The 24,136-nt window shown below is 37.1% G+C and overlaps 4 protein-coding genes, 1 long non-coding RNA gene and 1 other non-coding gene across 8 annotated transcripts; 2 read left to right on the top strand and 4 right to left on the bottom strand.

Annotated features, from left to right (window-relative positions):
* Nucleotides 1-889: 889 nt before the first annotated feature.
* On the bottom strand, nucleotides 890-3,113 carry LOC113732944 (pentatricopeptide repeat-containing protein At1g09190-like). Its single transcript, XM_027259007.2, has one exon. The coding sequence runs from the start codon at nucleotides 2,914-2,916 to the stop codon at nucleotides 1,459-1,461; it is 1,458 nt and encodes a 485-aa protein (XP_027114808.2). The 5' UTR covers nucleotides 2,917-3,113; the 3' UTR covers nucleotides 890-1,458.
* Nucleotides 3,114-3,645: 532 nt separating this feature from the next.
* LOC113732943 (uncharacterized) lies at nucleotides 3,646-7,346 on the bottom strand. Of its 3 annotated transcripts, none has more exons than XM_027259006.2 (11): nucleotides 6,886-7,328; nucleotides 6,674-6,754; nucleotides 6,562-6,586; nucleotides 6,293-6,375; nucleotides 5,607-5,639; nucleotides 5,203-5,281; nucleotides 5,071-5,123; nucleotides 4,349-4,409; nucleotides 4,152-4,234; nucleotides 3,967-4,058; nucleotides 3,646-3,865 (listed from the first exon to the last, which is right to left on the bottom strand). In XM_027259006.2, exons 1-10 carry the CDS (start codon nucleotides 6,904-6,906, stop codon nucleotides 3,969-3,971), a joined length of 609 nt encoding a protein of 202 aa, XP_027114807.1. In that variant the 5' UTR covers nucleotides 6,907-7,328; the 3' UTR covers nucleotides 3,646-3,865; nucleotides 3,967-3,968. The 3 variants fall into 3 exon arrangements, 2 of the variants coding, with proteins under 2 accessions (XP_027114807.1, XP_071937042.1); XR_011840950.1 differs by lacking the exons at nucleotides 3,646-3,865; nucleotides 3,967-4,058 and adding exons at nucleotides 4,478-4,494; nucleotides 4,644-4,756 and having other exon boundaries at nucleotides 6,886-7,345; XM_072080941.1 differs by lacking the exons at nucleotides 3,646-3,865; nucleotides 3,967-4,058; nucleotides 4,152-4,234; nucleotides 4,349-4,409 and adding an exon at nucleotides 4,501-4,756 and having other exon boundaries at nucleotides 6,886-7,346.
* Nucleotides 5,724-6,286, bottom strand: LOC140037055 (uncharacterized). Its single transcript, XR_011840951.1, has 2 exons — nucleotides 6,075-6,286; nucleotides 5,724-5,912 (listed from the first exon to the last, which is right to left on the bottom strand). It is a non-coding gene; the product is annotated as an uncharacterized lncRNA (long non-coding RNA).
* On the top strand, nucleotides 7,234-7,305 carry TRNAP-CGG (transfer RNA proline (anticodon CGG)). The gene has a single exon. It is a non-coding gene; the product is annotated as a tRNA-Pro (tRNA).
* Nucleotides 7,347-9,404: 2,058 nt separating the features above from the next.
* LOC113732942 (probable protein disulfide-isomerase A6) lies at nucleotides 9,405-14,537 on the top strand. Its single transcript, XM_027259005.2, has 11 exons — nucleotides 9,405-9,752; nucleotides 10,190-10,274; nucleotides 10,976-11,073; nucleotides 11,234-11,289; nucleotides 12,455-12,572; nucleotides 12,722-12,749; nucleotides 12,839-12,930; nucleotides 13,132-13,288; nucleotides 13,376-13,500; nucleotides 13,729-13,828; nucleotides 14,231-14,537. Exons 1-11 carry the CDS (start codon nucleotides 9,595-9,597, stop codon nucleotides 14,294-14,296), a joined length of 1,083 nt encoding a protein of 360 aa, XP_027114806.1. The 5' UTR covers nucleotides 9,405-9,594; the 3' UTR covers nucleotides 14,297-14,537.
* A 5,777-nt stretch (nucleotides 14,538-20,314) lies between these two features.
* Nucleotides 20,315-22,138, bottom strand: LOC113732941 (uncharacterized). Its single transcript, XM_027259004.2, has one exon. It carries the CDS (start codon nucleotides 22,040-22,042, stop codon nucleotides 20,726-20,728), a length of 1,317 nt encoding a protein of 438 aa, XP_027114805.1. The 5' UTR covers nucleotides 22,043-22,138; the 3' UTR covers nucleotides 20,315-20,725.
* Nucleotides 22,139-24,136: the final 1,998 nt, after the last annotated feature.

The following is a 24,136-nucleotide window of genomic DNA, read 5'->3' as shown; positions in this document are numbered from 1 at the left end:
GGCTCACCACCTCCACGGACACGAACATTCACCTTCACTGGCTCTTGCTTCACAGCAGCTGTCTCCTTCTCCTCAGTCTTAATGTCTTTAGCTACTGGAACAGCCTGACTTGCAGCAGGAACAGCAGCAGTCTCCTTCTTCTCTGTCTTAATGTCCTTTTTTGTCGTTACAACTGTTGGTTCCTTCTTCGGAGTTGTTGCAGCTGGAGTGCTGGAGGTGTACTTCCTCGAAGAACAGCAACTACTCTTGTATTCCATCTTTTCCTTCTTCAACAGATTTTTCCAATAAAGGGTCACCCAAACTCAAAAATCTCTAGGTCGTACGCTGATGCGATGACAGAATGCTAGTGAATACTATTTATAGAGCTTACGAGGCTCATGGGATTCTTCCTTCAAGGATATGTGCATGTCTTCTGCGGTACCAATGCGTCTCAAACTCTTCACTTCTCATGTAAATCTCCCATTAAATTCTATGCAAAGTACTTATTCATTAATTCTATAATTAATTTTGTAGAATTCTAGGCATCATTTGTTATGTAATTGGACATGGTTATGCCCCATGCAATGTATAAGATATGCAGGGGTGGTGGTGGGCGGGGGGCGTTGAATTAATTACCAACTGGCGTAGTGATTTGCCAAGGTTCTCAGATGCAGTCACTCTGATCGTAGTACCATTAAATTTGACCTCGTTTTATGGGATTCAACATCTGTTCGTCAGATAAAATGCACCAGATAGAGATTGGTATAGAAGATGAAGACTCACCTTTTTTGTTCAACTATAATTATTAAACAAGTTCCATATTCTGATTGGAATATAAATGCTCTTCCGGTATAAGATCAGCTACATCAAACTTGTGTCATTGAAGGAAATCAAAAATTTGATAAAGACCTTGATCATAAGAGCCACTTTGTATTCTGTTCAGAAGTTCCACACAAAATATAATAGAAACAAAGAAAACGAAATTGTTTCCACCCAATAGGGAGGGGGGGGGGGACCAGAAAAGTTATATGGTATGAAAATTTTGGTCAAAAAATGAAAAGTTGGCGAAAAGAAGGCCGACGACAAAGGACATTTTTTTTCATCAAATTTGCTACATGATATCTGCTCCCATCTTTGCATATCCAACATTCAAACTATTTTCCAGTTTTGTCCATTCTGCTATTTTACTTGATTATTTTCTTCTGTTGAAAATTTTGTGGAATTACTCGGTCAGTCAAGCAATATTGGCTTCCAATGCAATTGCTCTTCTGTTCAATCTTTGCTTTTCAAACATTTTGCTCCCAGCAGTTGCGAGTCAAATGGGTCGGACTCACATGCATTGAGGGCCAATCTCTCACGCCTGATCTTCAATTCATCTCATACCTTGCGCCAACTGGCTGTGCTGCCTATGCATCTCTCCATCTGCCATAACTAACAGATCAGATGTTCACAAAAGAGTTCGTCAATTGCACCAGCGAATTACCCAAACATGCTCTGTCCTGGCACCTTAATCACACTGTTTTCTCTCATTAACACTCTCAGCTTCTCAACTTCATCCCAGTCCCCCCTTTCTGCATATATATTTGACAACAGCACATAGTTTCCAGAATTCCAAGGTTCCAGATTAATAAGCTCCTTAACAGCTCTTTCTGCAAGTTCCATATCACCATGAGTTCTGCAAGAACTAAGCAGTGCACCCCATAATCGGGCATTTGGCTTCATTGGCATTGTCTCTATTAGATCAAAAGCCTCTTTTAAGCAACCACTACGTCCAAGAAGATCGACCATGCATCCAAAATGCTCAAGCTTTGGATTTATACTATGCTTTCCAAACATCAAGCTAAACAAGTCCCTACCCCTTTGCAACAATCCCGCATGGACACAACATTCTAAAACTCCCACAAAAGTTGAATCGTTCGGGCTCACACCTTCATCTGTCATCTCATCAAACAATTCAACCCCAAGTTCCCCCTTGCCATTGAAAGCCACACCTGAAATCATTGCATTCCAAGAAACCACATTCTTTCTGGCCATCTTCCTAAATACCAGAAAAGCAGTATTTAGGTCCCCGCACTTGCAATAGAAGTCAACTAGTGCGTTACCGACTGTTACAAAATCTTGAAAGAGACCATTTGACTCGACAAAAGAGTGAATCCACTTACCAACCTCAACTTCCCTCAATCGGCCACAAACCGGCAACATAGTAACCACAGTCGCCTCATCCGGCTCAAACCCACCATCCCACATTTCATGAAAAAGCTCCAAAGCATCCTTATCCCTCCCAATCTGCGCCAAACACGAAATTATTGTATTCCAAGAGACAACACTCCTCTCATCCATTTGTCTGAACAGCTGAAATCCCATTTTAACATTTCCAATCTTACAATACCCACGAATCATGAAGTTCCAAACAACCACATCTGAATGAGACATTTCATGAAACACCTTCCTTGCATCATCCATCCTCTCACAACTCGAGTATAGCTCCACAATTCCTATCCTAATAGACCCAAATCTCTCAAACCCAAGAACAAGCGCCTCTTTATGAACCGCTTCACCCAATTCAGGGTCACCAAGATTCGTACACGCCTTAAGTAAAGGCGCAAACGTAAACTCATCGGGCATAATGCCGCGGCTTTTCATGGCCGTAAATATATGAAGGGATTTTTCGTAAGGCCCGCATAAGGAGTAGCCCTTTATCATGGAGTTAAAGAGGAGGATATTGGGGTATTGAAATTGTTGAAAGATAAGGTTGGCATAAGGCATTTTATTGAGGGAGCCGCAGACGGAGACGAAATGGGAGAGGAGCTGGTTGGAGTGGTGGAGATGGTGGCGGAGGAAGTGAGCATGGATTTCAGTGAGGTGGGTTCGGGTTTTCCGGCCGTGCAGAAGGTGGAGGAGCCTCCGCTCCACCGCCTTCCCGCTTCCTCTGTTCATGCGCTATTTCTCGCTCAGCATGAACTGTTAGCGGGAAACGAGGAGAAGGGGTTGGATTTTGGCGGGAACCTTTTTGCCTTAATTATGTGGAATGCCTTACAATTAATTAATACGACTAACAAAATATTCCAAAAAAAAATAGTTTGTCAACTGAAAAATTCATTTCATTTCCCTCGGAAGCAAAATTCATTATTTAACTCAAAGTCCCATTATCCCCTGATAGGAACAATTTTGTGGAATATTATAGCCTCTTTAGATTGCAATTTTTGAGTCTCTTTTTAATAAAAAATATATTATAATTATAATATGTCAGGTAAAATGATAATCGATAAATATATCGAGGGACTATTCCAATCCTCCAAATATGCTGCCGTATTTGGAGTTCTCGCCGTATTTTTTCATTTGTTTAGCAACTTATTCAACATAACTAGTGGTGGCAAAACACGGGAAATCTACCCTATAAGCAGTTGCTTACCTAATTTTTGTCGAATAGGATTCTTTAGTGTCTGAGGGAATTTAGCAACAAATGTTGCAAGAAACCGGACAATTGTTTTTCTCTGGATTAGTTTTGTGGTAGAAGTTTAAGATAACGCTGTCTCGCGGTTACTAACTGCAACGCACAGGAATACACTTCATTAACCTGCAAGCAGAAGCATCTGTGGAGAAGATGATTGCTCATGGAATCATAATAGTTGGCCTGAATTTTTCAATCAGGAAAAGGCAAGAGAGTTGCTCAAAAGAATGCATTTGATTTGTATAGCAGCAGGGCAAAAGTCAAACACAAATCAGCCCAACAAAATCCTACCAAGCGCAGGCTGATATTTTGACAACTCAAGTTACATTCGGATTTGCTGTCTGTTAAACTAGAATTAGACAATCTCATAGTACACCCTCCTTTGCCATCCCAGCTAGTTTGCAGACCAAGTTGCACAGGCTTTCCATGACAAACCTTCAATTTTGTACAATCAGAGCAGTTCAAAAGTAAGACAGAAGCTCAAAAGGAATACATCAGGTGAAGGTGATATAAACAGGCAAACGAATCATGCGCACCATCACTTTTTGGTAGATCGAAATCCCCCAAAGCCCATCATAGCCGCAACATCAGGATCTAATTCAGGTTCCTCTTCTACAGCCTTCTCTTTCTGAGTAGAACAAATCAGCATGCGCCATAAGCTCATGATGGGTCAGAACCAAAAGAGTAATAAGTAGTAGACTACAGAAATTCAAGTACAAACCTTCTTCTCTTTCTTTTTTTCACGGCGCTGGCGCTTCCTTTCCTCCTCTTCTTGCTGCTGCTTCAAGATTCTCTCATCAAAGTCTACAAAGGAAACAATCAATAATGAGTCTGACAATCATAATTCATGCATAATAACTAAGAGAAACACGTTTTATTCAATACTTTAACATCAATTAGTAATTATTTAAATATTACCTTGCTCAGTAAACCCTACAGTGTCTTTCCGTTTCTTTAGAAGCTCGAACCGCTGCTGGACCTGTGATATATATTCTCAGCACTTGCATTAGAAGCCAAAACCTTCGTTCCAGTTCCAGAAAAACTTACAAGATTAAAATCAGTTCCTAGAAATGGCAAACAAGAGCACTACATGAATAGGCCTGCTAATAGCCTTTCCAGAGCATGGCATGTCAATTGGCATACTTCGGCTCAAAACAAAATGTCTGTACACATAAATCTTAAGGGAAAAAACAGTAGTAGTTGCAGTTTCAACCTATATTTACCCAGAGATGAATCCAAACATAATATCGACATCAACCACACAACTGAGAGAAGTCCAAAAACTGCATCTTCAGTTAATGCTGCAAACTTGCACCCCTTATCAAACTAAACATTTATCAGTTGTCGTCATAGCAGATCAATAATGTTTTTCAAATTTGTACAGAATAACATTAAGCAGTTGATCTTTGTTATTTCTTTTCTTTGCACATACCAACTCTTTCAAAACAGTTCATAACATCTAGTGGCAAAGTATGATAAAAATTAGCCACCAAAGATGGTCTCAATTACAAACCTACCAACCCCCTATCTTCCCCAATCCCCTTCCCCTTTCCCCATTGGACAAAAGCCAAATTATTGCTTTTCTAAAACACAAGACAAAAAATGACTAAGAAGTTGAAGGACAGATTGCACAAGCTTACCTGCTCCAGGGATGCCCGCTCCACCCGCATAGACATACCCAGAGCTCGTTGATCTAAAAGGAAAACAATAGCACATTAATTGACAGAAATAATGTCCAAAAGGGACAGTTTCAACACACATGGAACACATACGCTTCTTCCCATTAATATGGTCCAAATAATTTGCTGAATCTTTTACTACACATTCACAAACCGAGCAGTAGTATCCTGCCTGCAATACAACAATCTCTGTCATGAAAATCCAAGGGTAAAAATTACTAATGTATGAAAAAGGATAGGGACTATTAAGATTTTGAGAAACAAAAACATGCATATACTACTTCATAGATAACCATGAAACCCTCATACAGTACAACACATGGACTAATTAACAATAGGTTTAAATTGTGATCCAGTTTCATGTAATCCTTTCATTGTATTAATGCCTTGGCATATATAAAGTTCTTTTCCAAGGACATTAGGAACATAGTTGTATGTCAGATCCAACCCTTACAAAGGAATGTGATGATGCTAGTGAAAGTAAGCCTGGAGATTACCTGTTGGCTTAGGGGTGCAACCGGAGTGACAACCTGCCATAAAATGCACAGACAGAAGGCATTAGCACTGTGAAAACCAAGTGAGGAGCTACAGAAGGTTAGAAACGCAGCAGTTCATTTTCAACTCAAGGTTGTATAACATATTGTCAATGGAAGCAACATGATAAAATAAGGCAAACCTAGTACACAGAAATGTCAGCCCCAAATCCTAAAATATAACAGCATATACGAACCCATTAAATTGTTCTAGCATGTGATACTTCTATCTCAGCCCCATATCTACATCAACTGAATCTTTTTACTTAGCTGTGACGAACAAACAGATAAAACGCAGCCATCAACCGACAATATGGGAGACCACCAAAGCAGCCACTGAATCTTTTAACATAACTTTAAGCAGTTGCATCGAGAAAGTAAAGATTTTCAGCATGCAACTCCAACACAAGATGGACAACAGCTGATAAATACCTCTTCAGATTATATTTAGCAACTCCTAATGTCCACTAAAGCAGCTCATTAGACCTACAGCTCATCATGATTCATGCTCAACGCAAGTGAAGAACGCAAGTTAGTAACATAACCTACACCAATAACTTCAAAGCCCAAGTAGCAGCAAGAATTCAAGCCCAAGATCCTCTTGATTTCAACAAAACAATCAATTACAAAGAGAACTGAAGGACACTAACCTGAGTCTTTCCTAATCGAGATTCAAGGTCGACTTGATAATCTCTGTGCTTCAAGGGTTTCCTCTGCACCGGTGGACCTTTGGCTGCACATGAAAACTTTCAAGTTCAGCACCTAAAACCAATAAATTGGAATGGAATGCCACTATCTAAACCAAGTGCAGAAGAATTGAAAACTTGGCCAAATGTGCATCAGCACACTATACTCATTTATCACAGCTGAACCAACTCGTTTATCACAGCTGAAGAACAGGCAAGCTAAATAATATTACATTTTTTGAACTTCGTCTCTGCCTCCTACAATAAAAGACAAAAAAAAAAAAAAACTTTATTCGAGAAATCATAAGAAAAAGCCCCCAAAAAAAAGAAAAAAACCAGGAGAACCTTTTCTTCACGTTCGCGAGCACGTTGCAAATACTCTTCTCGATCGAATTTCTTGCGGAAAGTGTTGTCAACTCCAGCGACCTGCCCCAAAAAAATATCATCAAAATATGAAATATTTTTAAAAAATCCATTAAAATAACTAACTTAAATTACATGACAGGGTCCAATAATTTGTTTGCAAGTAAACAAACTTGATAAGGTTTTGAACTTACGCTATTATTAGATTGAGCCATTGCTCTTGATGCTTCAGAGATGTAAAGCTGCTTCGGACTATGAATTAATCACCAGGTACAGCAACTTAAATTGAAAATGAAGTTGCTAAACTATCTTCCTTTTTCAAGAAAAAAACCCTAATTTTCAAATTACAGGAGTACTATAAACCCTAATTTCACATTTGAATTCAGACGGGACAGCCTGAACACTCGGGGGGGAAATTGGGGAATTAGAAGGAGGAGGAGGAGGAGGCAGTACAAATTTGGAGGAAAAAAAAAAGCTATTTAATTTACTTTTGACCGTTGATTTACAAAATAATCGTACGTCGTCTTCTTTAAAGGGAGAGAGGGTGTTTGGTCTAGTGGTATGATTCTCGCTTCGGGTGCGAGAGGGCGCGAGTTCGATTCTCGCAACACCCCCCTTAAGTTAATCCCTTCTTGATGGTGCAATGTTTTTACAATGAATTTGGGTTGGCAATATTAATATTTGTTGAATTTATGATGGTTTGCTTTCAAATTGTTTTTCCAGTAGAAAGAAACAGGAATATAATATGACAATTATCTCATATGTGCGTTTCTTCTCCTACCCTTTTGTGGGTTCAGTTGTAATGCTATTGATTGAATTGTGATGATTGGATTTATGTGCAGTGCTATTGATTGAATTGTGATAATTGGTGGGTTAGCAATTTGTTGGTTGTGTTATTCCATCTATTATGGACCCCTTGTAATCTAATTATAAAAAAAAAAAAAATCATGTCAGGTTAATGTGTTATTATACACATAGTTTGATACCAAAAATATGAAACTATCATTCAGCTGCAAATTCTGAAAAAAAAAACAACAATTAATTTTTTTTAGTTTAATAGTTAAGGTTGAAACCCACGAATTAGTGGTTTTGCGTTCAATTCCTATCTTTCATGTCCGTCCGTGCTTCTTAACTAAAATCTCACCCCTTCCCATGGTTAAAAAAATTTAGGATTGCTAATACTTTGAAGTTAGATGCAAATAAGCAACCATTTTTATGAAGGATTGCTATTTACCCATAAAAGAAAAGAATTTAAAAAAAATCCTATACACTGGATTTAGATCCAATGAATGTTTTGCTAGTGTAAACAAGATAGTACTAGTATTAGACAAAACAAGAAGGCATTCTTGTATTGGCAGCCTTTCCCTAGTTTGATAATTATAAAGCAGTACCACTGATAGGTCAACCCTTAGGTTTTTTCTTCTTGTATAGGTTAAGAAGAAAGCTTACACCTGGCTTGAGGAGTACCATTTATGGCTATAACAATTGTTTTTATGTACTGGTACAAAAGTGTTGCAAATTGCAATAGCATTCAAAGAAGGTATATAGGCCAACAAATTGCAACAGCATTCAAAGACTTGCATATTGCAATAGCTGTTGGTAAAGTCTAAGGGAGGTGGGGGTCCAGGGTTCAACCTTACCTCCCACCGTATTTGTCACTTAATTGTAGCCGCCACCTTTGGATGGCTTTCTCTGAGTATTATCGTTGTGAACAAAAAAAGAAAAGTTTCAAAAAAGGCATTCATAAAAAGTAGCTAGTTCGTTTTGACAATTTGCAATATTAGACTTTTTATCAGAAACTGCATTGCATTAGAAAAAAAATAAAAACATACTCCAATGCGTCCGCAACATGAGTGTGCATCTGTGCATGACCTTGTGTTCCCTTACCTACATGTGTTCATGCACTTCATTCTTCCTACTTTACTTTGTTTTTTTTTTTTTGAATATATATATATATAGGGTCCCTATTTGGAGTAGAATTTGATTAACAAAATATATACCCATTGGTCATTATCTCTTACAGGAAAATAACTTGGCTAGGAGATTATTTTGAAAAATTATTTAAAACAGTACTATAACACTTTTTTCTAATGTGACTTATATGAGATAAAAAGATAACTGGAGATATAAAAGAGATGTTTGAAAAACATGTTTATGATCAAAGTAAAATTTTTTTTTGCAAATAAGATGACATTCAAACAAACCTATTCATAGTACTTCACTTTTTTTTTTTTTTGTTATGATGGTACTTTTATTATACCTTTTCGAATTTGAACCACACACACAAATATATATATATATATATATATATATGTAAAGTCAATAAGAGTGACATCATAAAAAGAAAAAAGAAAGTGCCAAACGCTAATAACAATTATGAATGAGATAAGAGTAGTAAATCTTACATATACAATGACAATGACAATGCATATGTAATATTTGAATTTTATTTCAAATTTAAATTTAAATTATATATTATATAACCATTAAATAGTAAAAATATATACATTATCAGTGTATAAAAAAATTAATTATATAAAAAAAGTAAAAAGAACAACTGCTCCTTTTTCCAGAAACACTACTGCAATTTTATTGGCAGGGAAAACAAAAGCAGTACACTAGTCATTCCCTCATTGGTGGAATGAGCCAACGTGACATGTTTTCTACTTCTCTCCTTCAAAGTTCAAACTTTGCTCCTCCTGCTAGATAGGAAGTCTTCAGTTTTTTTTTTTTTTGGCACTATAAAATTTGGCTTTTTTTTTCCTTCTAAAACTATAAAAGCCTTCAATCCCTTGTTTGCCTAAAACCATACCTGGGAAATATCCCGCATCACTCTTTGCCTGCGATTTAGTGGCAGCAGTAGCAGTAGTAGGAGAGAATTTCCAGTTATATTAGAGAAAACAATGTCGAGGCTACGGATCTCAATAGCTTTGGTAACCCTAGCTCTGTTCTTCTTCTTCGCATCGGCCTTAGCTGACGACGTCGTCGTTTTGACTGAAGAGAATTTTGAGAAAGAGGTCGGTCAAGATCGCGGGGCTCTCGTCGAGTTCTACGCTCCTTGGTATGCCTGATTGGCTGATTCCCCGTTATTTCCTTCATTTGTTAATTTCTGCGAGGTTTTTTTTGGTCATGGTGAATTGGATGTAAGTTTTTTGATGGTTTTGATGAATTGGAGTCTGATGTATTTAATTGCTTTTAGATCCGCGAACTTTTTTTTTTTTGTAATAGTCGAATTCGGATCTTTGCGAAAAAGATTGCTGTGATTTTGCTCTGTTTTATATTTATATGTGGAGTCATAGGCTCTGCCAGTTTTCGTCTGTTGCCGTGTATGATATTTAGGAGATAGATGGACTAGCATGAAAAACTACTGTGTCGGAATGCGAGATTGATTTTTGATATCATTATGTTTGCTGATTTGAAGTGATTTTGAGCTGTTCCTGTAAGGGAAGATGTAAAGAATTTTTTTTTTTGGTGGTTCTCCCCGTGATGCATTTGCAGGTGTGGGCACTGTAAGAAGCTTGCTCCAGAGTACGAAAAGCTCGGTGCTAGTTTCAAGAAAGCTAAATCTGTTTTGATTGGAAAGGTTAGCTTTTCAGCTCTTTTATGATACATTGACCCTTTCAAATATGGTGGGAAAAGCCTCTTTTTTACTCTAGGCTTGTAGTGTTGCTATATCGATAAGAACATTTGCCTTGGGTTATTAAGTAGTTTAGCTAAAGTTGGTACAATCTAAAGCTTGTAACTTCTGGGAATGTTACTATTGCATTGCTGTAGAGAGCTCAGATATGATGCAAAATTCATGGCTTTTGCCATGCCATTGTGGTGTGTTTCTTTTAATGGATTTTGGAGTTGTACATTATTAAGGTTTTTGCCATTGTATGAATCATCTATCTTTGTGCTTTTTCTGATCACTGGTTTAGGAGTTGTCATCCTTGGCAGCTGCATTAATATAGAGCAAGATGCTATGGCAAAACTCTCTCAGACAAAATATACGGTTATTTCATGTTGAAAAAGTGCTTACATTTTATCTTTTCATCCTCACAAACTGGGTATGCTCTATTTGATTTCCATCACAAAAATCTTGAGTGTGTGGAACCTGAGGTCCATTACTATCTGGTGGCTTGCTGTTATCAACGTCGGTTTAACTTTCTTAGCTGTTGTGGATCTTCTATGTTGCATCTGATTTAATTTCAATACTTAAAAAATATTAATCAATGGTTTAGCTGTGAATTATAGCAAAAATAAGTTTAGTTTTTGAACTTTTGTCAAATTATATTGTTGTAGGTGGACTGCGATGAGCATAAGAGCCTTTGCAGCAAATATGGTGTTTCTGGCTACCCCACCATCCAATGGTTTCCGAAAGGTTCCTTGGAGCCCAAAAAGTGAGTATATGTGTAATACTGGAGTTTTCAAAAGGTCTTTGTTTTTCTTTACTTGCTCTGCGAAAATGATTTCTGTCCTGGTGTTGACTATATGTAAATATAACTGGCATGCCTTGAGTTCATACAATTGTATTCCTCATGAATCTATTTTTATTCTTAGGTATGAAGGTGCACGATCTGCAGAAGCCCTTGCTGAGTTTGTGAACAGTGAAGGAGGTAATGTTATTGGCTAGCTGGCTTGTATTTTGTACTCCATAAGTGTAATCCATGTTAACAAGTTTGTTAGATTTACGTTAAAGCATATTTTGGTAAAGCTGTTTAATAATCCACGTAGATGTTAAAATCCAATCCATATTACTTATGAAGATTAGAAATTTACTTCACCTTAAGATATCACCAAACTCTTTTGGATTCATTGTGCTGAAATATCACCTTAAATACCTGATAGTGGGACTTTGGCATTAATTCTTCCTGATCTTGAGCATACATGAACTGCATCGTAGCTAGTATTTATACTATACATGGATTTTTCAGCTGCAGTAATGTTTAGTTGTAATCCCTTCTAAGCATTTAATTTTGATTGTTCATCTTGAATAAAGAGATTATCATATTCATCGAATTTAGTTACAGCAACTTGAAGGAATTGTCATCATTGAATTTCAAGGTGCCTTTCATTGATCTCTTGTTTTGCATGCAGTTTGGAGAAAAATAAGTAATTGATAACTGACATATTACTGCACGCTTAATCTCTTAATATGAAATATTCTAATGACTTTTTTATGTGCTGTAACATTGGCAGAATTTTTTTACCTCGAACACATGGTGTTTGTGTGTTAGGTGTGCAAAAAGTGCCTCATATATCATTAGAAGTTGTTAACAGGAATACATGGAAGGCTAATTCTTAATTTTTTTTTTTAAAAGAACTTGTAATTTCAAAGAGCGTGAGATATGTCCACTTCATAAAAGACAAAATTCTTTGTGGATGGACTGACTGCAGCTTGAAGGAATGAAATCAGTTCATGTGCTTGGTTACCTTTCATTCTATTATGTGTTCCTGTTCAATGTTCAATGTTCAATGCTTTTCTCTTCCACTCGATCTCAAAATTAGATGCTATATAATTAAAGCTTATTATTGAGGGGCGGATACTCATCTAGACAAGTTTCAATAACATATCCTTTTCCTTCTCAAAAGGAATACTGAAGTTGTATGTTGTATGCTGTATTGTTTGATAGATTTTGTCCTATTGTCTTTTCAAACAAATGTTACCAAAAATTCTATTGCAAATTCAGTGACCTCCATCTATTATCTAGCTATTTTTTTAATCCGCATCTGGATGATATATGCTCAACATATGAAGATTGAATACCATTTTCTGTGTAGGGACAAATGTCAAGATAGCTGCAGTTCCTTCAAATGTTGTGGTACTTACTCCAGAAAACTTTGATGAGATTGTGCTTGATGAGAAAAAAGATGTTCTGGTTGAGTTTTATGCCCCCTGGTAATATATAGGTTCTGGTACATTTTCTTTGTTGCAAATCCTCTTTTAGGTTGCCAATTTGTTTTCCAATCAACTATGTGTGATAGCTCTGGAAGTCCAGTATGATTATACATCATTTTGCATCTCTGATTTTGCTTTATCTTTTGCAGGTGTGGTCATTGCAAAAGCCTTGCTCCCGTATGTGCATTACTAGCTAATGGAATATGTTGGAAGCTGTCAAACAACTTTTGACTAAAAGCCTGACTTTCTATTTTTATATTATGCAGACATATGAAAAGGTGGCTACAGCATTTAAGTTGGAGGATCATGTGGTTATTGCTAATGTTGACGCAGACAAGTACAAAGATCTTGCTGAGAAGTGAGTCCTTGATATGTTTGCATTTTTGGTCCTTAGCCAATTGATTTTTCCATCAGATTTCTGCTTCTGCTGTTATTGTTTCTAGTTGATCCATCTTTGTGCAAAGAACTGGGATGCTCTCTATCTCTACACCACTGCCCCCAAAAACCCCTTGTCTTCTGTGTTTGTAGAAGATTTTATGCTAATATTTTGCCAAATCAGATATGGTGTAAGTGGTTATCCTACATTGAAGTTCTTCCCAAAGGGCAATAAAGCCGGCGAAGATTATGATGGTGGTCGCGATTTAGACGACTTTGTTACTTTCATCAATGAGAGAACCGGCACCAGCCGTGATGCAAAAGGACAATTAACTTCCCAGGTTAGTGGCAAACTCTCATACTGTTGTAAAGTAACACAACACCGGTACTAATACCAATTTTGTATTTTTGTTTGTCTTACAAAACAGGCTGGTATTGTTGAATCCCTTGATATTTTGGTGAAGGAGTTTGTAAGTGCTTCAGATGAGGAGAAGAAGTCAATATATACACGGCTGGAGGATGAAGCCCAGAAATTGACGGGTCCCTCTGCAAGGTTTTTATGATGATTTTTTCTCTTATTTTTTCTGCAAATTTGTATTCCTATGTATTTTCCATTTGATAATGAAGCTTAAATTACAAACGTTGTGGTCTGGTCTTGTAATTATGCTTGAATCAGTTTTCGATTAAATGTTCTAATGAGGATCGTGCCTTTTTCAGAAAAAGGATATATATTTAAGCACAGTCCAGTGTTGATCTTTTTGTTTGAAATTGTTTTGTTTAGATATGGGAAAATCTATCTGAAAGCTGCCAAGAGCTGCTTGGAAAAAGGTGCAGATTATGCTAAGAATGAAATTGAGAGACTTGAACGTATGCTTGCTAAGGTAATACTCGGGCTGTTCCTATGTTAGTTCTTCAAATTTTCTGCAGCTACTCTTTTATTCTTCTTTGATTAGCACTCAGTAATTATAGTTGCACATCATGTCTTGCGACAATGACTATCTAGAAATCACAGCTCACTTTTAGAACAATAAATCGACAAAGCTTCTTTTGAAATAATGACTAAAGGAAAGATGCAGTGAGAATTTTATAGAGAAAAGAATGTCATGTAAATGATTGGTTTTTCTAGTGCTATAAATGCTATGGAGGATGTCGTTTTCTGTATCTGGCTATGAAAAGTTTGTTGAGCTTCTCAATTAGTTAATCGATTTGAAATTGTCACTCAAAGACATAAAATATTCAAAGTTTTCTGATATCTCTACATTACTCGATTAATGGTGATGCAGGCAATAAGTGCAGCAAAGGCTGATGAGTTCATCCTGAAGAAGAATATCTTATCTACATATGCTTGAAAGCATAGGAATTTCAGTATGGTAATTCATGTAGAAGCTGGTTGCCTGGAGATGTATTCATGTATTCGTCTGCCATCCAGGCTTTCCCAACACTTGGGAATTGTATCATCTTGTTACTCTTAATTTGCTTCTTTTTTTGGCATTTCCATGCCTGAAGTATGTTTAGAAGGTAGATTTGGGAAAAAATGGAACATTTTGCAGTTTTACGAGCAGGAATAACACAAATATTTAACGTAGGAAATGCTTATTATGACTTTGACTTTTGAATGAGACGGCATCCTGCTTCCGCAAGACATTTCCTACCCCCACCTGTAGCAATCTTGCTCTTTTTTCTCGTTTTAAAGGATGTATCCAATCTGATGAGGATACCCTGGTGAATCAACTTGGGTAGTTTTTAAGAAACAACTGCATTGGTTAAGGTAGTACAGATATTCATTTCGATATTATCATAGAAATCAGAACGAAATTTTGCAGATAATGTGGTGAATAAGATATCAGTTGAACGGATATTAACATATATTTTAAGAACTGTATCAGCTTTGTCTGCTAAAGCCCCAGAAACTATAGTCTGCAGTATGCATAATTAGCCAACATCTTTTAGGAGCCTCCAAACGAACAACGTTGGAAGCAGTTCTAAGGTGCCAACCACACAATTTTCCGGAAAGATGGAACCGGCTTACCTTTGTGGTTTCTGTTAAAGTGGCATGGTACTATAGTATATGTACCAATTGACTTGCTTGCCCAAAAGCCCAGATTTGTTTCTTTGAACATCTGGCTTAGAGTACAAAAGATCCTCCCTTTTAGTGGTCAAGTTGCCAGAGATAAATTTGTTGATTGTTTCTTAAGATCAAATGGGATCTTTTTGTCTCAGAGTCAGCGAATGGGTAGTGCTGATTTTCCACTCCACTTGTAGTCGGGCCATGCGTGCCCTTGCCACACACACACACACTAGTACATTAGGGAAGCTGAACGGCGGTGACTTTGTCGAAATCCTGCAACTCTCTATTAGTTTCTAGGTTGTGTATGACGATACACAACTCAGGAGTAATACATGAATTCAGCGTCACATACATCTTCAGATCACCTTCCATTTTCGATTGCAAGAAAATACTACTAGTACTTTGCATTACGACTCTGTTTTTACGTCTTCATTCTCCCTTCCCTCTCCCAAAATTACTAACTTCATTCCTTCCGCAACCCTAATCACAAAGGTTGGTATGTGATTGTTGTATACAAGAAACTACAATGTCAAAGGACCCTGCACTAAAATATGCAGTAGAGTTGGATAAGATGAAATGATAAAAAACTTACAATGAAGAGGAGATGGTCATTGGATGATGGACTGATTAACAAAATCCGACTTCTATAACTTCGTAACCACACAAATATTTAATTACAGTTGTTTCTTTTTTCTTTCTTTTTTTTCTCTTTTGGTCCCCCTTTTACCTCAAGGAAAGAACTAGAGAAGAAATGTGAAAAACTGTCTCCAATTTGCTTTCCTTTCCTTTGCTTAGCTTGGCTTGGTGGACATTGAGCCTAGCAAGCTGGCTCAGCTCTGCGTCCTAGCCAAGAAAAGAGTACATTCCTCATAGAACTCCCAAAATATGGGTTCTTTTGCTCAAACTCAAAAGCCATGAATCATGACAATCATAAGCTGTTGCTGCTGCTGCTGCTGCAGCTGCTCATTGATGCATACATACATAGTCTGGCAAATGATGCCATTGCCACAATAATGAAGCAAAGGCTGTCTGTCACTCGGGCCCTTCATCTTATGTCTGGTGTTGTTTTCTTTGCTTTGGTTTGATATGACTGTCTTCATTTCAAGCACTTTTTGCAGGCTTAGAATTCATGGACTTTCAATGGCTAAAGGACCCCTTGGTCAGTACTGATATATATATTCGGTGCAATTTGTGAAAAGGTTCTTCTGAATTCTTCTTGTACTAGATTTTACCAGAAACATGTTCTTTAACCTCGTAACCTCTGCAGGCAACCTCTCTGATGCAGTAACAAACATAGGAATTTGACCAACCTTTTTATGGATGGGTGAAATCTACAGCAATATATTTGTTTTTGCTTTTCCAATCCCTGCAGAGAGTACAATCTCAAGTGTTCATTTTTACTTTTTCTTGGAATTGTTTTCAGAAAAACAGAAACTATCTATGAAGGAGAAATCATTTTGATTGTCAAACTGTTTTGACATACGATGAAAGTGGAAAATAGTTTTGTAACTTTTTTTTTTTAGATCACCACCTTAGTGTGACAAGTACACAGTTAATATGTGAGAGTAAGAGTTGTAGCAAGTCATAAATTATCATTTTCCATTTTATAATATTGTAGTTATGTACTAAAACCAAAAAATGTTCTGGGCTGATATTGCTTTTATATATATATATATATATATCCAGCATCATCCATCTAACATAGACCTTATATGTTGGTAGTTTAGGGGTTTCATGTTATATCTTTCATCTTTCATCAAGAATATAGGAAATGAGGCATATAGAAATAATTAGTAGTAATATCTTTGCATACCATTGCATGCTTGATTTATGTAAAATTCCTCAATTTCAATCATACATCTTAAGAAATCATTCAAGTTTGACCAAAAAACTACTGCAATTGAAAGGTTAGATAATCAATGCCATCTTTTATTAGTATTACAAAAAGATGAGTGATGCCAAGATGATACCTCTCTATGTCAAGAAACAATTCAATGAGATAATGGCGTAAATATATGATTTTGTAACAGATGTCTACCAGACACTTGTTAAAACGTCTAAATTATATTTAGCATAGCATGTGAATACATATATTTAACGTATCATTTGAATGCATATACATTTCCAAAGTATATATACTTGAATTACATTTTATCGAGTATCCACGGACACTTGTTAGACAAATCTAGATACGTGAAGGAAAATTACATTTATCCATCCTATGTTATGGGTGGTCCCTTGAGGGCTAGAAAGTGGTGTTTCTGTGTGAAACAATTATTAATAAACTACTCTGATTTTGCTTTGTGGATTGCTGAAACACTTCTATTGGGTGGACTTGAAACCTTTTTACCAACAAGAAATGATGATGCAGAGTTTTTCTGGTAGAATGACAAAAAGGGAAAACAACCCTCAATAGTCATCATAAAAGTGGAGAAGGAAAAGGAATAGAATAGAAATGCAAATCCATGTCTCCATCAAGCTTCTTCATGTCAAACTCCGGGAGACAAACCGACCCAATCAAAGCCCAATTAAGAATCCTTCCATTTGGAGCTGCATGAGTTTGCACAAGTTGCAAGTCCAAACACCACAAGTCTTTTTGCTTTCTTCTTCTGATTAGCGTTTATTAGGAGAGAAAACACCACAAGTTGGATTGGCAAAAACACATTTTAGGAAAAAGAAAAATCAAATCATGCCACCTCCTCAATTCAAATGATAGAGAAGATGTAGCATGACCAAGGGTTGGGCATTTATAGATTAATCAATCATATACACTGCCGGTCTATATATATATATATATATATACATTAGTGGGCGTAAATATATGATATAATTATTTCCAATATGAAGTTGAACTTCATATTTAACACGTATCTTGCATTCACTTTTGTTAATGTGTAGAAATAAAATGATATAATTATATATTTGGTGCATATTGGATCAGTCGATATCATTAACAGAATTTAAGAGACTAATTTATTGAATGAACATTAACCAAACCTATGATTGAATGAGTCTGCGGGTAGAAGATTATTGAAATGAAGTTCAGAACTCAAATTCTATATCAAATAGTTTGAGATGAGAAAATATTCAAATTCTATACCTAACCGTTGGAGACGAAAAAAATCTCGCTAAGATGAAAGAATTAAAAAAAGGTACTAATAAAAGAAAAACCCCCCGAGACGTAAAATGTTTTAACTATTAAATAGAAGGAGCGGCTCACGTCAGAAAAAAAAAGTATTGGGTAATAATTAATTAATAAATGCATTGTGTTGACATATAGCCTCACAGAACTTGCGCAATAAGTTGCGCTCCCAACTAGGGATGTAAGCGAGTCGAGCCACTATCGAGTAGCTCGGTCAACGACTTGGCTTGAACTCGGTCAACGACTTGGCTTGAACTCGGTCAAATCGAGTTCGAGCCGAGTCTCGAGCTACTCGAATATACTTTCGAGTCGAGTTCGAGTCAGGAATTTGTGACTTGTGGCTTGACGAGCTACTCGTCGAGTCGGATATATTTAATTAATATATATAATTTAAATAATATATATGTATTATAATTATAAAATGACCGTTATGAATATAATTTATACTGAATTTAAGTGTACATTTTCGGAGTCGAGTCAAAAAGCTTGATTAGACTCGACTTAATAAGACTTGACCTTTGATCGAATCTTATCGAGTTGAGTCTCGAGCTTAAAAGAATTTTCTCGAGTCAAGTCTCGAGTTGCAATTTTTAAGCTCGATCGAGCTTGGCTAGGTCGAGTCGAGCTCGAATATAGCAATACTCGAGCTCGACTTGACTCGATTACATTCCTGCTCCCAACCTGTCAGTCCAGAAGCCCAAAACTTGCCAACTCCGAAATTATCAGGATCGGTCTATTTCCACTGGAGAAAGATCATAGAAAAGATAATATCAAGATGACAAAGACAAAACGCTTTGTTTAACCTCCGAAGAAACTTTTCAACGTCTCCCTCAAATGGACTTTGTATAATTAACCAAATTGGATTACGGTAGGCCCTAATTTATCCAAAAATGATCATCTTTTTCAATCAATCTGAGAATGCATATGCTTTTATCAAGGCTGGCCCTTTGGAAATACAACCAGAAACAGCTACGTGTCCTTGTCACATTTGTTTATTATTCAACACAGCCAATTTTGCAATTGTAGAAGATGGGGCCTAGCCCCATACCTAACAAGGGCTCACCTAGGACAGCATCCATCAAATAATTGCATCAAAAATCTAACATGGCCTCTAAAGCTTTTGCCTCCCATGCATCATGCAGCATGAACAGTTCAATGTTTGATCAATGAGGTTGCACTAGTAGAGTATTTTTCACTTTCTTTTCTTGGCAACTTTTAATCCGTTTGGAATCAAGATTAATTAGAAAAGGGTTTCTTTTTTTCTTGTATTGTTAAGTGAAAATTGTGAAATGATTAAAGGAATTGCCTAAAATAGATGAATTCTAAAAGTAATTGGTAAAACTATTCAATTACGAAAACTTTTAGGGACTTTCGTGTAACTTCTGTTCATGTAGCCATCTCTCACGACCTCAATTGCCCCAAAAAGAAAAGAAAAGGAGAAAATCTATTGCATCACCTTTGTAACGGAAAAAGATAACCCCTTTCATTCTTTTTTCCATCTTTTTATTATGTTTGGATTGCATTTTCCGTCATTTTTCATGGAAAAATTACTGTAGCGATTTGATATATGTGAGGGAAAAAGGTAATAGGGAAATGTGATCACGGAAAATGACAATATTTTCCGACGGAAACAAACAATCCAAGCATGGCCTTAGGACAAAGGTATGGCATATGGAATTAACATCGCTTTTCAGTTGCATCTATCTAATCACAAATTTTAACGTCAATAAGTTCAGGAATCTTTTGGAAGGCATAAAAACAAAAGGATGAAAACAGAAGTAATAGGTACTAGCAGAATTCTCATCCATCATCCACGCCCCCAATTGAGCTGTTATTTTCTGTTACTACAGGATCATTGTAGTTTCTTGAAACAATATGCGTCTCTGCAACAACACGGATGGATTTACTCTTTCAGACCCCTGTGCATCATCTGCTGCCAAGCATCATGGCTCAGCAGAAAGTTTGTTGCTTTTGAGAGAGATGGAAAGAGACCGCTGTCTCTCTGGGGGAACCACGGGAAATTATTGTGTTACAATTATGCAGCAAGTTGGTCAAATAGATTACAACTACCACTGAAAAATGGTCTACTAAACAAGTGCCAAAAATACCAAAGAAAATGTCAAGAACTGAACAAATAGAGATGAGATCAAAAAGTGATTAGTCGTCAAGAATAGATGCTTTGACTTATTGGAGCTACTAACTCTCTGGTGGATTGTTCATCCAGACAACAAACAGAAGAAAATTGTGGATCTAAGGAATAGTTTGCCAAGAATGGCTAAACAAATCCATCACAATTAATCAACAAACTTCTTCTATTTCCAACCTTCTAACGAAGAGATCGCCATCAAATTCGTAGTAGAGTTAACTACATACATAGGCAGATCCCAAAATTACACTGAAAAGTGAAGAAGGCACAATTAAAAAGAAAGTTTCTATACAAACCCCACTTTACGGTTTTTTTTTTCCCAACTAGTAATAATTGTCAACCCCATGAAGGATAATCTAATCTAATGATCATAGATTTTTTTTTTAAACTTATTTTACATAATCTTCTTCCCCTTTTTATTTTTACCTTGAAGAAACAGGGTTCAAAGCTCTAGCAAAACCATTCATGGCACCATAACTTTTGGAACTAAATCCCAAACAACCAAGCAATCCTTGCCTATATGGCAAGAATGTCTTCTTCCTCATCTCCTCAGCTTGAGCTCTATTGGCAGTATAATGCAGTTCATGAGGTGATGGAGGAACCCTTCTCTTTCCAACCCCATTTACCGCCACCTTCTTCTTCCCATCTTTTTGGCCGCCAGTGTGTTTTGCTCTTTTCCCATCTGCAGACTCTGTTGCCAACAAATCAGGTGAAACTGTTGCTGCACCTGTGGGAGCGGCCTTCTCTTTATCTTTATCCTTAGGAGAGGAGGAGGAAGAAGAAGAAGAATGAAGTGATGGGAACTTTGTTGGCATTAATTTCTCCATTTTGATCTTGTCTTTAACAGGTGAAAATGACAGAGACCCCCAAAACTTGTGCCCATTATTTCTTCCTTCACTCTTACTCCTATAGAGAAACTCCTTCAAGAAAACCCATCTACTCGAACTCCTCCCCACGGATGAAGATCTCGAGGACGCACCAGACTCGCACGGGGTCGTCTCGCCCGAAACAGCTTCTTCTTCCTCGCCATTTTTAGCAGCAGCCAGCTGCTTTTTGTCCTCGAAAATTCCACCTGATCTATCAACCTCAAAATCGGCTCCATCGTGCCACCCGAATGGGCTCGAGCTAGTCCTCAGGGGCGACATAGATCTAGTCCTCCTCCGCAAGGATCTATCCCGCATCTTCGCCTCTCTTCCTCTAACAATTTCGTCAACTTCATCATCAGCCACATCTAAATCCAGGAGCGGGGCTAAAACTTGAGGTCTCTGGAGGTGGGAGGACAGCTTCATGGGCCGGATCTGGCCGTTCAAGAAAAGCTCGTCAGCGGAGCTCATGGATCCGGCCGATGAAGTCCCATTGGTGGAAACTTTACTGGCTGCGAAATCGAACTCGAATGAGCAAGTGGAAGAAGTAGGGGAAACTTCAGGTTGGGAAGACAGTCCTAAGTCGTTACTGTTACAACTACTCATAGCCGTAGAAAGCATGAAATGCATAGGACTCGCCGGAGCACTGTAGTAAAAGCCGGTGACGGGTGCACCCTGGCCGCGGCCGGGGCTAGAGGGTGCACTTACGTATGGGGTGGAGCAAGTGCTATCAATGTCATAGTAATCGGTGAGCATGTTCATGGGCTCATTCATTGCGGTGGTGGGATCACATTTCTCGAGTGTTTGAGTGGCGGTGGAGGAGGAGGAGGAGGTGGTGGTGGGAATTTCGAGTTCTTGATTTTCCGGGAACAGCATTTTTTTTCTGTGAAAGGGACTATAGCAGAAGGGGAGTGGGGAAGGATGGTGAAGCGTGCAAAATAATGGGGGGGAAGGATGGGAGGACGGTTACATTAAGGAATAGACCTTGAATGTTTGGATTTATATCGTCAATGCCACTGCTGTCTTTTCAGATTTCGTATTGTTTTAGTAAATATTTGTACCTTTGCTGATGGATATGATATCATTATGAAATGTTCATTTACTGCGACACACAGTCACACGCCCCCACTTTTGCCTCTGAGTAAATGATGTGTTGATTGCTGTGCAGGATTTTCTTTCCTCCTCTCTTTCTTTTTTTTTTTTTTTTTTCAAATCCTTTTACTTTGGTAATTTTTTTTGTTACGATAAAACTAGAACGGCAAATGAATCGAATAAATTTAAATTTTGATCTAATCGAATTAAATCTCGATTCAATTTTATCAAGCTCGAATTCAAATTTGAGATCGATGAATTTTTAATGTACAACTCGAACTTAAATTAGACGAGAGTCAGCATCAATCGTTCACATGCATGTCACCATACGGTGGCTCTAAATTTATACATCTTTGTTTGGATGAGGGTCATTTAGGAAAAAAAATTTCTTAGAGATTTTGAAAACAAGTTCTTTTACAATCTTTATATGTCTTTGTGATCAATTTTTTATTTACTACTATATTATGTTTCAAAAAGTACTATAAAAAATTATGAAGTATTTGCTTTCATATACTACTTTGCCACAATAAACACTAAAAAGGAAAGGGCAATAGTCTAACTGGGCCTATGGGAATAACAAATAATTTTAGGACAACATAAATGGTATATTGAGAATAATTAGGGGGTGATAAAGAAGACATTATTGAGTATCAAGAAAGATTGTGGACTTGTGGTACTCTAAGTTCCAGCAAGCTATTAGCTGATTAGCATTTTATTTTAGTACTGGGAAGCACATGGATGATTTCATTGGCATGATTTTATCCCACTTTTTTTTTTTACCCCAGTGGATTGTTTAGGCCTTGCTTGGATTGCTGTTTTTCGTAGAAAAATTTCGTCATTTTTCGTGAACACATTTCCCTATTACCTTTTTTCCTCACATACATCAAATCGTTACAATAATTTTTCCATAAAAAATGACGGAAAATGCAATCTAAACGGGACCTTAGATTTCTTGGCATGATTTTATTTCTTTAATTGAATCAGCACCAATTGTTGGGAACATCTTTTCACCACAACCAAAACACAACAACAAAGTCATATTCGGTTAACCTAACACCAAACATAGGTAATGAATGCTGCTACGCCTTGATTTACCGAAAGGCAAAATTAAACCCAAGACAAAGAAGGTGTTAGCATAATTACACCTAAAAAAATGTGGCGAGGCAGAATTATGTTGCTGAAAATTTCAGCAACATTAGCGTGGTTGAATACATCCTCAACAATGTTCTTTTCATTTTTATTTTTATCAAATATTAGCATTACTATTAAGGGGTTTATCTGATACTTTTAAGAAAATCGAATGTTGGATAATCAACAGAAATGTTGCCAACGCAAGTTAGTTTAGTTGCAAAAATGACCTACTTCCTCACAAAAGGTCACTTGTTCGAATCCCGCCACTCATGTGAGAATTATGTTAGTAAGTGATCTGTAAGAAATTTTGTAAGCGTCTTCTGAAAGACATAGAAGTGTGTTCTGACTCTTGACAGTGATCGAAATTAAACACACTCAAATTTCATATTATTTTTTTTTAAAAGAAAAAAGAAGAGATGTCTTGACCTCGAGGTGGTGGGGGCACTAGAAATCGAGAGCGTACCAAGCAAATCTTTATTAAGTGTATATTTCTCGATAAATTTGTACCATGTACTAGGCTACTAGCTATGCAATGTAAGTTGTAGCATAGTATAGACTACAGTGTGACAGATGCAAATCGGAGGTTTTGCTGGAATCCAACGCTGGAAACTTATCCTCAAAAGGAAAAAAAAAATGCATTAGTATGATGCAATGCTAGCAAGAAAGAAGAGACGGTATGAAAGAATTAAAAATGGTGGACATAGAGAGAAGAGTAGGGATCTTGATGGGAAAATGGGAAAGTGCAAT

Source organism: Coffea arabica, chromosome 2e, assembly GCF_036785885.1.
Source record: "Coffea arabica cultivar ET-39 chromosome 2e, Coffea Arabica ET-39 HiFi, whole genome shotgun sequence".
NCBI lineage: Eukaryota > Viridiplantae > Streptophyta > Magnoliopsida > Gentianales > Rubiaceae > Coffea > Coffea arabica.
This window is presented reverse-complemented; position numbering and strand designations above follow the sequence as displayed.

Bases quoted from the DNA above. Each gene is read 5' to 3' on its own strand.
- LOC113732942 (XM_027259005.2), top strand. From the start codon at position 9,595: ATGTCGAGGCTACGGATCTCAATAGCTTTGGTAACCCTAGCTCTGTTC. The intron at 12,750-12,838 runs GTATGTGCATTA...TATATTATGCAG, and splicing joins ATTGCAAAAGCCTTGCTCCC to ACATATGAAAAGGTGGCTAC. The intron at 13,501-13,728 runs GTTTTTATGATG...TGTTTTGTTTAG, and splicing joins TTGACGGGTCCCTCTGCAAG to ATATGGGAAAATCTATCTGA.
- LOC113732944 (XM_027259007.2), bottom strand. From the start codon at position 2,916: ATGAACAGAGGAAGCGGGAAGGCGGTGGAGCGGAGGCTCCTCCACCTT.
- LOC113732941 (XM_027259004.2), bottom strand. From the start codon at position 22,042: ATGCTGTTCCCGGAAAATCAAGAACTCGAAATTCCCACCACCACCTCC.
- LOC113732943 (XM_027259006.2), bottom strand. From the start codon at position 6,906: ATGGCTCAATCTAATAATAGC. The intron at 6,587-6,673 runs GTTCTCCTGGTT...CTTTTATTGTAG, and splicing joins CTCGCGAACGTGAAGAAAAG to GAGGCAGAGACGAAGTTCAA. The intron at 5,640-6,292 runs GTTAGTGTCCTT...ATTTTATGGCAG, and splicing joins CTCGATTAGGAAAGACTCAG to GTTGTCACTCCGGTTGCACC.